General features: G+C 42.5%; 1 protein-coding gene across 1 annotated transcript in view; it reads right to left on the reverse strand.

Annotated features, from left to right (window-relative positions):
* The window catches only part of LOC120850268, a 72,063-nt gene that overhangs the window by 20,524 nt on the left and 38,174 nt on the right, over positions 1–13,365 (reverse strand). Inside the window, exons 5-6 of the mRNA XM_040222724.1 lie at positions 2,777–2,928; positions 2,668–2,714 (exon numbers count right to left, since the gene is read on the reverse strand). Of these exons, the coding sequence (XP_040078658.1) occupies positions 2,668–2,714; positions 2,777–2,928 (199 nt within the window). The remainder of the gene's footprint in view (positions 1–2,667; positions 2,715–2,776; positions 2,929–13,365) is intronic.

Consider the following 13,365-nt stretch of genomic DNA (forward strand, 5'->3'; position numbering starts at 1 on the left):
TATGTTTGCATGCGGCAAAGTGAGCTCGAGCTTGGCCATGGTGAATGAGTTCTAAACCGTTTATTGCCTTGCTGCGGGAAGCTCCGGCAAAATATTAATGGTCATTAATTTCGATAAATTTTCACCGTGTACAAAAATATCCACCTGTGTGTATGTCTAGGAAATAGTTAACCAAAATGTTAGTTCTTTTTCAAGAAGATTAATTTTGAGATAGTCGCGTAAACCTCCAAATCTCATGCCGCAGCTCTATTGGCAAGAAGGGTAAGGGGCACACGTGACGTCAAATACATCAAAGAGAAGAACACGCTCTCTACTCCACGGCGTTGTGCGTTGTAGTGATAGTCAGCGTCTCATTCTGCCGATAACCTCTGGTTTACACTGTTTGTGGAATGCGATGGAGGGTGGGAGAATCGGTGATGGGCTGTGGGGTGAAATAACCCCAGGAAGAAATGCAGCAGTTTGACATCTTATTTGTTTCCGTCCGATAAGTTTCTGCGACAGAAATTAGTCCAGCTGCTCAACGCGAGCGCTGGGTCTTGCTAGAAAACAGTTATCACCTTGCTAGAAAATAAAAACATCCATGCCCTTCTGATGCGAAGCAGCATCTGGGTCCACATGTATGCTGGTCGCGAATGCAAACCCCCTTGAAAGGGGATGCCAGCGAGTTGAATGTGAACGGCAAATGGTCTGAAATCTTCTGCTGAATATTTTAAAACATTTTGTGCTCATTGTTGAACTAATACAAAATTGATGAATCTTAGTCTATTGTCTCGAAGAGACGATCGCGATAGCCTTATGAGTGCTTTTGACGCTGGGCGAAACAGGATCGAGCTGCCCAGGTGCTGATGTTTACAAAGCATTTGAAGTCAGAACAAAAAGGAGGACTATTAGAGTAGCAGGTTAGTATCGGTTTTGGTTATCTCATAATTCTACGAACGAAAATTGTTACACACAATTTTGTTAAATTTATTTGTTTCTCTAGGCTCAGTTATTTTCGCTCTTTAAAATTACGTGTATTTTGAAACGATAAAAATTTACGCGGGTAATAACTTAGGATAGCTTTAATGTATCTTAAGTTATTAGCAAAAATGCATGCGCAAATAAACACAGAAGTTTTTCTTAGTTCAAAGTGATTCGTTTTTTTAACCTCATTGTGGCTGCGAAGTCAAGACGTGTCCCCTTGGTTCCTTTGTTTGGAGTGTTTTTTATGGTGACGATTTTGGGTTCAGGGTGTATAGAAAGAGGGAGAACTGAATAAAGTGGTTAGCTGTGTTTGAGTCGTCGTCGTGTTTCTTCCACCCAGTCTCAGGTGGTCTAAAAAATGGTAAACTCACACCAGCTCGCCTGCGCCCTTACTGTTTTTTCACAGAATCTCTGTCACTTTTTCATGGTCACCGCGTAGATCTATACTTTTTTCAACATCAACTCCACGAAGGTATGGTGGCTGCCAATATTCTTTTAGGACCTGTGGAACCAACTGGGAAGTTTCCTGACGCAACAGCAAAACACGTTGAAAACACTCGGTTATGACGAAATGTCTTTCACGGTGAAAGAAATCCATAAAAAAGTGGGCCAAGGTAGGGGGTGTAGGGAGCGTGAGAGCAGTTCGAATTTGTTATTGTGAAGAAATATTCTAAAAAGGTTCGGCCCGACTAGCCGATATATACTCGTCAAAGATGATTACAAATGCAACCTTCTCAGTTTTTTTTGGAAGATGAGTTTTTTTGGCGCCTCTGTATTATGTGACGTCCACCGTTATTTTCTTCGGGGTGAATTGGATGAATATTACGTTCTTACCTTCAAAGGACATGGTTATTCTAATCTTGTCCAGATTGCCGGTAACGAGAGACTATTTTTTGAGCAGGGAGTAGCACCGCTTGGCTCGCTGCGACTAGCGTTTCGTTGAGGCATTGAAAAACGGAGGTTATTTTTTGTTTGTTCTGTTCACCACTTAGAAATTTAAACCATTATTCATGCCGTGATCACGCGGCGAAATTGCGTGTCCACGCAGGCGCGGAGAAAAAGATTACGCACTGTACTATAGAGATTTTTATTTCCTGAAGCATTGGTGAGACCAGTTAGCGGCACGAGCGTTTGATGACTAATAATTTTGCTCTGCCTAAAACTAAGTTCCAATATAACTTCACAAATTTTAAAATTCTTGTGATCTAATATTTATTTATGTTTTACATATTCATTTATTTAATACATCATGAGGTCAGAAACACTTCAGACGAGGGTGGGAATTTGAAATTACAATAAAAGTGGTTACGTTGGCTCGCAACAAGAATATTAATTAGCTGGCGTAGAAATAACCCTGGCAAGAAAGTCGCTTATTCGCTATGGTAGGAAAAAAATATGTCGAAAACATATAAGTTATGGCGGTGAAATAACTAAACAAAGGTAGTATTAGATCTAGGCTTAGTGTATATGAGAGATCACAGCCGCTACATGTTCACAACCCAGAGAAAATAATTAGGAACAGATGAGCGGTGATCGTATTCATGTCCCGCTTCGGTTTTTTGAATTTCGTGACCCACTTTGTAAATATCCTTTGAAATTAACGTAAAACAGTACAACTGTTAAAGCAAAATATGAAAAAAGATAATCTGTTCACAATATTTATGTGACTCTGTATATGCCTTCTTTTAAAAAATCAAGCCTTACCTTTCATCGTCAGTCGGTACGCCAAGACAAAGTCGAAGACTGTGTGACTGGAAGTAATAGGGCCCCTTATTGCGCGTCTGTACATGAACAAACACATACTCACACATACCCTGTTATCAAATAAACTACATCACTATCTTTAAAGAAACTTTGATTTGTAGCCCATTCCCTGAGCAGTCCGAGCGTGAGATGTGCATCCAGAGACCTTCCGGTGCTTCTCGTTGTGTTTTTAAATGCCTCGAATTTCATTTCGTCGTCAGTCTATCAATAAAAATGAAAGAAAGATGATTTATAAGAATGAATACATAGAAATGAATATAAAATTATTATATTAAGTTTTATATTTAAACGTTACAACCGTAAAACTTGTAATAAATGTAGATACAAGCGTTGATTTAGTTGCCGATGTAAACTTGCTAACAAGCGAGGTTTTGATTAAGCTTATATATAAAATGTTTCAGACTGAATTATTATATGTTTGTCATAAAACAATAAAAATTCAAAAATACTGGCTTTTGCTTTGTGGTCTTATTTTTCACAACTAAAAGGCGTAACTGTGTAGTTTTAGTGGAAAAGTAAGACCTTAAGCGGGTGTAGTTGGTCAGTTGCATTTATACCATTTCTCTAGTCCCGGCACAAATGGTCCATTCAAAATAATTTCTGAGCAAAGAGATGTGCCAAAAAGCTCTAATCTTCTGCAAATATCTGGGTTATTTTCAGTTTATCTTGCAAGAAAGCAAGCTTGTGCTTATTAAAGCACAAGCTTTGAATACCCCGTTTCTATCGACTGATTATATTTTATGATGTATATGTCATGGACCGAAACAGCCCCTGTAAATTTTACAGCGTGCATCATGGCAGCCGTGTAGTGACGAAGTGCCTTTTTTTTTCTCAAAGTTTCGCAATAAGTTGAATTATGTGATTGGCCGATACATTTTGTAGCATTCTTTAGAACAGCCAAAATGCCATCATGGAGCAGCAAAAGGTACTCTTGGAGCAAAGGCACACACTTCATTTTTATTCATACCAGTGCGAATATTGAGTGTTTTATTTTTTAATTGACGGACTTGTTTAAAAAAACACGTGAAAGTCACACCTATGCGGTTTGGGCAGGTGAGTTGCAGGGCCAGGGAGACATAATGCAGTGATGTGATTGGCCTAAGCCATTTTGGAGCACCTTTTGGAGCAGACAAAACAGTGTTTTGGAGCAGCAAATGTGGCCTTTGGAGCAGCCAAGACAGAGTTCTGGAGCAGCAAAAGTGTTTTTTGGAGCAGCCAAAACAGTGTTTCAAAGCTAAAAAAGTGACTTTTGGAGAATATATTCTTAGAAAAATAAATATTTGTTTTAAGTGCTGGACAAACGAAGGGCACTACGTGTTGTGTTGTGATGTGACGTGTTGGGGCGGAACTCGCTGCCTGTGTGTTTGCTGCTGAGACATCTCACAAGTATACAATGCTGTAGGCGTTGCCGAGCAATTCCGAAAAAAAAAAACACTTGCTATTGTTTTACTGTTTCCAGACGTGGCAGATTTTTATAAAAAGTAAGCAAATGTAAAACAATGGATTGCAAGCGTCCCGGCTGGTGCCTCTCGTGCAATCATGTTCAACTGCTCGTGAGGGCAACTTTGGCAGGCTTGCAGTTACACGTGCTTCCTCACGCGAGCGGAGACAACGACTGTTCGACCGAAACCGAAACCATGCCACTCCGCTCCGTCGCCAACTGGTTCCCAAAATAGTATGCAAAATGTAACTGTCCCGCATACGACAATAAACAGTCCAGCGGCGCGTGCTTGCCAGGCCGGCAGGCGAGGTACAGGCTAAACACACAGAAAAAAAGAACCTGAGCGTATCGATGCAAGACATTGCGATCGAATCAGGGTGAAAAAGTACTTGGAGCGCTTAAATTTGTGCAACGACTGAACTCGAGACAAACAAGCGCGGTGTGCGGGTTCAGCGTGCAGACATTGCCTTCTTTGCTTTAGCTCACTTCTCGTCATCAACTTTCTTTCGCGGCAGATTTCTCACGTACTTTGGTCCCTTTCGAAAGAAAGCTTATCGAGAGAAACCTAGGTAATCAAAACTTCGCCAAGCAGTCATTGAGTTAAGAAGGGATTTTTTTAGCAGCGTATGATTTAAACAAGAGCAGGCATGTCGATGCGTTTCAGTTTAGAAAGCGCCATATCTGCAGCGACGTGGGGACGGACACATACGACGTCGCGCGACCACGGCGACTGTGGTCGCGCGAGCGCTTCAGCTCACGAAGTAACTCTCGCCGCGGCATGTTTGGCACTCGGCACACTAACATCGGAGGGTGTGCACACGCACGCGTCTATCGCGAAAAAATTAAAAAAAAAAAGTCGCGAGATGAGATTTTCGAGACGACGAGAGCGCGAAACGCGAGACGACGGGAAAAATCATGCAAGACCGAATAGCGACTGATGTAGGGTACTTTGTGTCCGGCGGCGTCTTTTGTGCCACCAAGCTCACGCATGCTCAATTACGGTTTTCAGTTTAGTTTCGTTTTTGAAAGGCGACCAAAATCGGTCCTTTGGCGCAGGCTTGGCGCAGATTAGCCATATTTTGGCGAAATGTAGCAGGATGTAGCAGGGTTAGCCCCTTGGCGCAGTTTGGCGCAATTGGCGCAGCAATCACATCACTGGACATAGTATAGGGGGCTAATAGTAACAATCAGTAGGCTAATTAATTAAATGTTTGTTAATTAACTTTTTGTTTAATAAGAGTAGACATATAGTTCCAATTACAAACTTGCTCAGCGTCATCGAAAACCACTAAATTAGTAATTTTCAGAAAAACTTTGTGCCCTTGAGAAGCATAGTATTGTACTAAATTTACCACTCGTGGTGCAGGTACAAGGCTGGGGCTAAATAAGAGACGGAAAGGTCGCGCGGGCGCCTTACCGCAACCGCTAGCCTTGTACCTGCTCCACCAGTTGTAAATTTGGCGCACTACTACGCTTCTCACGCGATCAAAGACTTTCTGAAAATTCTGATTCAGTGTTTTTCAATGCCGCCCACAAGTTTCTAATTCAAACCATACGTCTATTTTTATTAATTAAAAAGTTAATTAGCAAATTTTAGTTAATTAGCCGACTGATCGTTACCATTAGCCTCCCACAACATGTGCCTCTGGCCGTATAACGCACCCGCAGAAACCGCACAAGTGTACGTATGTATGTATGTATGTATTTCTGGCGGCAAATGCTCTTTTTAACGAGCGTCTATAAAATAGACATATGTAACGTTCACCGTTTTTTTAAACAAATCTGTCAAGTTAAAAAAAAAAGAAAAAAAAGAAATATTGAGATATGTGTATTGGGCTATCCAAACAAAAAAAAAAAAAAAAAACTGCCTCACAGTTCTGTGCCACCTTCTGTTAGCATTCATTGCTCGGCAGGTTTGATTGCGTCAAAAATAAACTAGGCCTTTAGTTGCATGTAGAAGCGTTTAGCATGGAAACAATATGGTGATTAATGATGTAATGTATGGCCTGCTGTGAATGGTTATTTTAGGTACGCTCAGGGTTCTCCCCAGGAATTTCTGACGGGCGGACATTACCGGGGGGGGGGGGGGGGGCTCAGGAGCAGGGGCAAAGGAGGTGCGGGCGCGGCGCAGGCGCGTTCGTTTTTTTTTTTGGCTGGTCGCGTCTGTTTATCGTTCTGCGGGGCACTGCCGGCGGCGCGCCACCGAAATAGAGAAAGAAAAAAGCAAAATGACCGCATCTCCACGCGGTGAATGATGTTGATTGGGGCAAAGCTCTGGTGGTGCTGATGGTGCTGATCGTTTTTTATTGCTCATAGGCAGTGCTGACTTCCGGGTTGCGTTTCGACTTCATTATTACTGCTTTATGGTCGGTAAAATACAGAGCCAGTGGTTCGTCTAGCGGATCAGCTTGGATCCGCTAGAAGCTGTGGGAACGCATCTCCACCCCATAAGTCAACGGTCCATGCCAGAAAGAGAATGTGTGGTACGGAACGTGGTTATACTATACGCATTTGAGCATTTGACCGCTGCGCCCTCTCGTCTATAAACGTTGAGCCAATGCATGCAAAGTTTAACGCGATTATACGCGCATTTGACCACAGCGCCCTCTCCTGTATAGACGTTGAGCGGCTACGTGCAACGTTTCATTCATGACAGAAACCCCAGCTCTTGAGTTACTACCACATCCCAGAGCCCCCTACTCGGCCCGCAGTCGTGGCTGAGTGGTTGAGGCGATGTACTAGAAATCCATTGGGGTCTCCCCGGACAGGTTCGAATGCTGTCGACTGCGCAAACATTAGTTCTTTTTATGTGAGCACGGACGCCGAACGGACGGACGGACGGACGGACAAGGCTAGACCCTAAGGAGCTTCGCCCCTAAGAGCAACACGCCGAGGCATCCGCGCTTTTTGTTTGAGGCAGTGTGGCAGTGGCGGCAGTCAGCGATGCGATAGCGAACGATAACGTGGCGGTGGGCGGAGCTGCTGAGTACGTTGGCGACGGTCTGCAGCCATGTGCGCAGGCAAAATCGCATCATCATCCCGCGACATAAAAAAAAAAAATATTGTGGTGGGTGGTACGATATAAAGTGTAACCGATATAGTGCATTCCACTGAAATAATGTTCGAATGATTTTGAGCACATAAATTGATGTTTCAGTAAATTTCTAACTTTAATAAAATAAATTTATGATCCAAAGTTTATATCTAAAATCATTTGTCATTTAATCATGGATCTCAATTACATCTTGCATGTAGAATTTTATGATAAAAACGATCTGCACGTAGAAGATAAGCATGCCGTAAAGAATCAGAAAAACTCGTTAAGATCATTTCTATATGTTTCCTTTCACTGCCTCACCTATTTTAGTTTTAAATTTGCCGATGGCTGTACCTCGAACCAACAATAACTGTCTAAAAGTGACAACTAAAAAAAAGTAGAAATAACAAGGGCTATTAGAGAAGTTTATATTCATATTCTTGCGTGTAATTTTGCTAAATCTCCAATTTCGGAAATATATTGCCAGAATATTACAGACTATCAAATATAATAGCAGCAGTTACGTCAATAACTCTTTAGTTATTGACTAGAGTGAGTGCTAGTAACATTAGAACTCACTAAGTTATCTTTTCTAATAAAACCGACACAAGCCTGTTTAATGACAGGCTTTTCGGAAGTTATTTTTCTTCAGCACACGGGTTAGCTCCGCCGAAGCAAGATAGGCAAAATTTCGATGATTACTTCGCAGTTGTCGCTTGACTGCAGTACAGAAGAGCACGGTGAAAAGCGCATCCAACAAAACTAACTTAGCAATCAGAGCAGACTACGAATACAGGGTATATTGCAAAAAGTGTGAGTACTGTTAGAGTTTTACACTAGCAGAAAGACCAGACAGAGTGCGGCGTTATTTATGGCTATAATCGAGATCACGCGGGTGAGCGCCAAAAACACAGATACAAGAAAGTATAAACACAGATACAAGGGTGCACTCGCCACTAACATCTATTAAAAATAAAGTACTCATATATGTTTCCGTGGAAAAACAGCCACGGCTAATTGCAATGTAACCCCCGCAACAAAAGAATACTCATGTGCAGGTAAAGATAGTGACGTGTCACTTATACTCTAATTATCCTTTGCTGTGATTTCGAAAGCTTCATGTAGCTCTCTAGGAACATTAGCTTGGTACCTAGCAAAAAACCTGCTCTCGCTAAATGGCGGGGAGCAGGGGTAACGACTGCAGGGAGTGGCAAGGCGTCCCGACGGGGTAGCTTGCGTGGCCGCGACATGCTGGCGCGCACGATCACTGAAGCACCTGCCTGTCTGAGCGATATAAGAAAAGACGCATGACAAAAGAATTTCATACACTTCTCCCGTGGTGCACTCTATATTTGGTGCGGTGTCTGGGTTTGCAAAGATGTGTAGAATCACTGGAATCGTTGATCCTACAACACAACCGCGACAACTTATTTTGTGCGGTGAAAAAACACAGGTACATCGTACCGAGCGGCTATTTCCTAAGATTATTCATGACGGTATTTATATACGAAGTTAAAGCCGGCCTCACAGCATTTCTGTCGCGGAGTTGCCTTTGTATCCTATGAATTATTTAACAAGCTTTCTGCCACCTGAACCAAAGTGCCCTGAAAAAGCCCGCCTTCTCCAGCGCGCTACCTGCTCCTCGGAAATTTCTTCTGCACTGTGCCTGCCACACTTCTTGAGAGTCGCCTCTAGACAGATATATGCAATACGTCTTTTTACTATCTTTGAATGGTTGAAGTTTAACGAAAGTATACCTTTCTGTGAATGTGGCTCACAAATTCAGCAAGTATGGTTCTTGAATAGACTTAACCTGAGGTCCAGGAATTGCAACCATCCTTCTCTTGTCTCCGCATGCGTGGATTTTAAGCCACGGCATCATAACCCGAACACCGCCAACACCTCCTTCACGTCGCTGGTTAGTGCGTTAACCTGATTAGTCGGAATGAGGAAATCATAAACATCTGAATTCTTTGAACGTGTTTGAGTCCCGCAGTTTCTCTAAAATGGCTCTTCGCAGACGCTTAGAAAAATGTTGCACAAAACAGGCACCAAACAACTGCCGATGCAGATGTTCTTCTTATGAAGAAAGAGATATTATTCAAAGGAGGTAGATTTGATTTAGATGAAATCTCAAATGTTCCAGAAAATCTTTGACATTAATACCAGAAGAGCTCTGGAGCAGAAGAAAAATATTATGTACAATTAGCTCATTGACACATAAAAAAACAGTGGTTTGCACGGCACAAAGTAAAAAAAAAAGAAGGTCTCCAACGTCAACAGATAACGTTAGAAGTATTGAAGTCAAAAAGAAAAGTCAACGACATTTTATTCACCGCAAAAAACCCTAAAATCGGGGTCCACTCCTGAGTATCTTTACCGAGAGGAATCTTTGGCAGTTTCACGTGGCTAGCATCCTGTGCAAGCATTTGACTTTTCTTGAGTTGTGCGATCCGTTCATTGTTCAAAACTCCGAATGCATCATCGATTTTTTTTAGAGAAGGTGCACAGGGAATTCGAAGTGAATTCCCTGTGCAAGCTTTCTGCCACCTGAACCAAAGTGCCCTGAAAAAGCCCGCTTTCTCCAGCGCGCTACCTGCTCCTCGGAAATTTCTTCTGCACTGTGCCTGCCACACTTCTTGAGAGTCGCCTCTAGACAGATATATGCAATACGTCTTTTTACTATCTTTGAATGGTTGAAGTTTAACGAAAGTATACCTTTCTGTGAATGTGGCTCACAAATTCAGCAAGTATGGTTCTTGAATAGACTTAACCTGAGGTCCAGGAATTGCAACCATCCTTCTCTTGTCTCCGCATGCGTGGATTTTAAGCCACGGCATCATAACCCGAACACCGCCAACACCTCCTTCACGTCGCTGGTTAGTGCGTTAACCTGATTAGTCGGAATGAGGAAATCATAAACATCTGAATTCTTTGAACGTGTTTGAGTCCCGCAGTTTCTCTAAAATGGCTCTTCGCAGACGCTTAGAAAAATGTTGCACAAAACAGGCACTAAACAACTGCCGATGCAGATGTTCTTCATATGAAGAAAGAGATATTCTTCAAAGGAGGTAGATTTGATTTAGATGAAATCTCAAATGTTCCAGAAAATCTTAGACATTAATACCAGAAGAGCTCTGGAGCAGAAGAAAAATATTATGTACAATTAGCTCATTGACACATAAAAAACAGTGGTTTGCACGGCACAAAGTAAAAAAAAAGAAGGTCTCCAACGTCAACAGATAACGTTAGAAGTATTGAAGTCAAAAAGAAAAGTCAACGACATTTTATTCACCGCAAAAAACCCTAAAATCGGGGTCCACTCCTGAGTATCTTTACCGAGAGGAATCTTTGGCAGTTTCACGTGGCTAGCATCCTGTGCAAGCATTTGACTTTTCTTGAGTTGTGCGATCCGTTCATTGTTCAAAACTCCGAATGCATCATCGATTTTTTTTAGAGAAGGTGCACAGGGAATTCGAAGTGAATTCTCCGTCGACGTTGAAAACCTTTTTTTAGTGCCTCATGAACGCCCGTTTTTTTCAGCCAGAGAGAGCATTGAACATAACAGTAATCTTCCGTTCCAGAGCTCCTGTTGTATTTACGTCAAACATCGTTTGGAGTTTTTGACATTTTACTTAAAGCACACATTTACTTATTTTTAAGGGGATTTTTTTTTTTTTTTAAGAAATGCATCTGCATTGGTTCTTGTGTGCCACCTGTTCTGCGCAACATTTTTCAAAGTTTCTGCGGAAGAGCCATCTTAAAGAAACTGCTTTACTCTAGCACGTTCAGTCTTCAGATATGTGGTTCCTTTTCTCATTCTGAATAAACAGGGTGACATAACGACCACTGACGAGAAGAAGGTATTGGAGTTATTAGGATCATGTTGTGGTGACTTAAAATTCACGTATGAGGAGCCAAGAAAACAACCATCGCAGTTCCTGCACCTCAAGCTAGGTCTACGGAGGGACCATATTTGCAGGATGTATGACCCAGGTCACAGAAAGCTATAAGCCCGTTTACCTCCGCCCTTACAAAAATAGTAACAAGACGCATTGCCTTTATGTGTCTAGAGGCAGCTCTCGAGTCTTGCAGTCACACTGCCCAAGAAAGTTTTGAAAAGCAGGTAGTGCGGAGGAAGACAGCGGGTTTTCCTCAGCGCACTTTTGTTCAGGTGGCAGAAAATTCGGTAAGGAAAATTAAAGGGATACACAGGCCACCTCGCGACAGAAATGCGGCTAGGCGGGTTTTTTTAAGTGGCCGCTCGCTAAGATGCACCCGTGGGCTTTAACTGCACCCAACGAGGTGTCGTGGTTGTGAAGTAGAATCATCAATCATAGTGATTCTACGGAATCTTGCCAAACCAGGCACCGCACCAAATACACAGAGGGCACCAAGGGAGTAGTGTATAATAATAATAATAATAATAATAAGCTTTATTTTTCATTTCCCATTACAGGTAATGATGGGGCCGAGAATAAGAGCCGCGATAAACGGCTTGACAAGCTCTCGGCCCCAGTCACATTCAGCAGCAGTCAGAGGGAACAAAATAAAATACAAAGGCATTCAATCAAAGAATAAGCACATTTAACGGATATTAATTGCCTTATTAATCTTCAAAGCATATCAATATACAAAATCTACGTTTACATAATAAATACAAATACATGGACAAGAGAATGAATTATTAACAACCAACCGCGAACATAGAGATACAACATCGAAGATATACAAAACCAAATATCAGTAGACTACATCAAAGGTATACATGACAGTACGTAATTCATTTAAACTCAATTTATCTATATCAATATTGTGTAAAATTAGTGAATTGAGAAGTCTTGGGACTCGGTAGGCTAACATTTCTTTGCCAACATTCAATCGACACGTTGGAATTTGCCAATAATCGGGGTTACGAGTTTGATATGTTAAAACATGTTTTTGTAAATTTGACAATGTTACCAAGAAAGAGGTGTTATGTTGCAATTATTTTTTACGCCTTGTGGATAGCCTATAGCTATACATATTTTTGATACTAAGTGTAAGTAAAAAACCGTATGAAAATACCCTTATTATATGGTTCTTCTTATATCGGGCAGACAGACAGGGGCTTCAATTATCTTGCGCGCGAGCATGCCGCGGGCACTCAAGCTACCTTGTCGAGAAAGCCTGCCGCTCACTGCAGCTGTTGCCCACACTCCCCGTCATTTAGCGACAGTACGTTTTTGGCTAAGTACCCAGATGAGATTCCTAGAGACCTACATGAAGTTTTTGAAATCAACGCAAAGGATGACAAGTCTATAAGTGACACGTCACTGTCTCTATCGGCACATGGGTATTCCTTTTTAATTATTTAGCTTTAGAACGCTCTTTCTGACGAAAACCCGGAGGTGTCTCGTTTGTCAGCGCTGGGGACAGAAAGGGAAGGAGGGGGAGAGGGTAACAGGGTGGGACGCTCCAACCGGTCCCAAGCGACGACGCTAGCAAACGTCAACCCCTCCCTCTCTCTCTCTCTCTTGCGCTGACAAACGAGGGGTCCTCGTGAGAGGGTAGTACACAATGAAGACAAGTGCCCCTGAGGGTAAACCGATATCTGGCGCTGGCAAGTCCCTCCCTCAGCAACAATAGCTCTACACGGGCCTTCGTTCTTCTCTCTGTCATTCTGCGCTGTTCTACCTACATTTTGCATAGCCTACAACAACTAGAGCAGCTTTCAACTTTCGTACAATTTGCATTTTATTTACGACGAGCCTCCTCGGCGTGCCGCAACTGAAATTCTCGCTCTTCGAACCCACTGAGAACTTTCCGAGGTCTTGGCATGCATACGGCGTGCATGTGTGCCTCCTCAGATTGTCATGCGCATGCACGGACACAGCGGCGTGTCGTCTATGAAGAGTATTCACGGCACACCATATTTGAGGGCGAGGTTTAGTGCTCATGCTCAGAACGAGCTCACATTACTAGGCTGCTAAGACTGGTTCTCTTGATTGGACGGAATGCTCGTTGCAGAATAACTGTGAAAGCTCGCCGTCAGCAAGCGCTCAGCAGTCGCGCACACAGATATGTCCACCATTGCGTACTTCCTGTATACTCCGCTCACCCTTAAGGGGACACTGACAGGGTATTGATGCTCGTCCATGTTTTCGGTTTTACATGCCAT

Source organism: Ixodes scapularis, unplaced genomic scaffold, assembly GCF_016920785.2.
Source record: "Ixodes scapularis isolate PalLabHiFi unplaced genomic scaffold, ASM1692078v2 PGA_scaffold2__306_contigs__length_199485367, whole genome shotgun sequence".
Lineage (NCBI taxonomy): Eukaryota > Metazoa > Arthropoda > Arachnida > Ixodida > Ixodidae > Ixodes > Ixodes scapularis.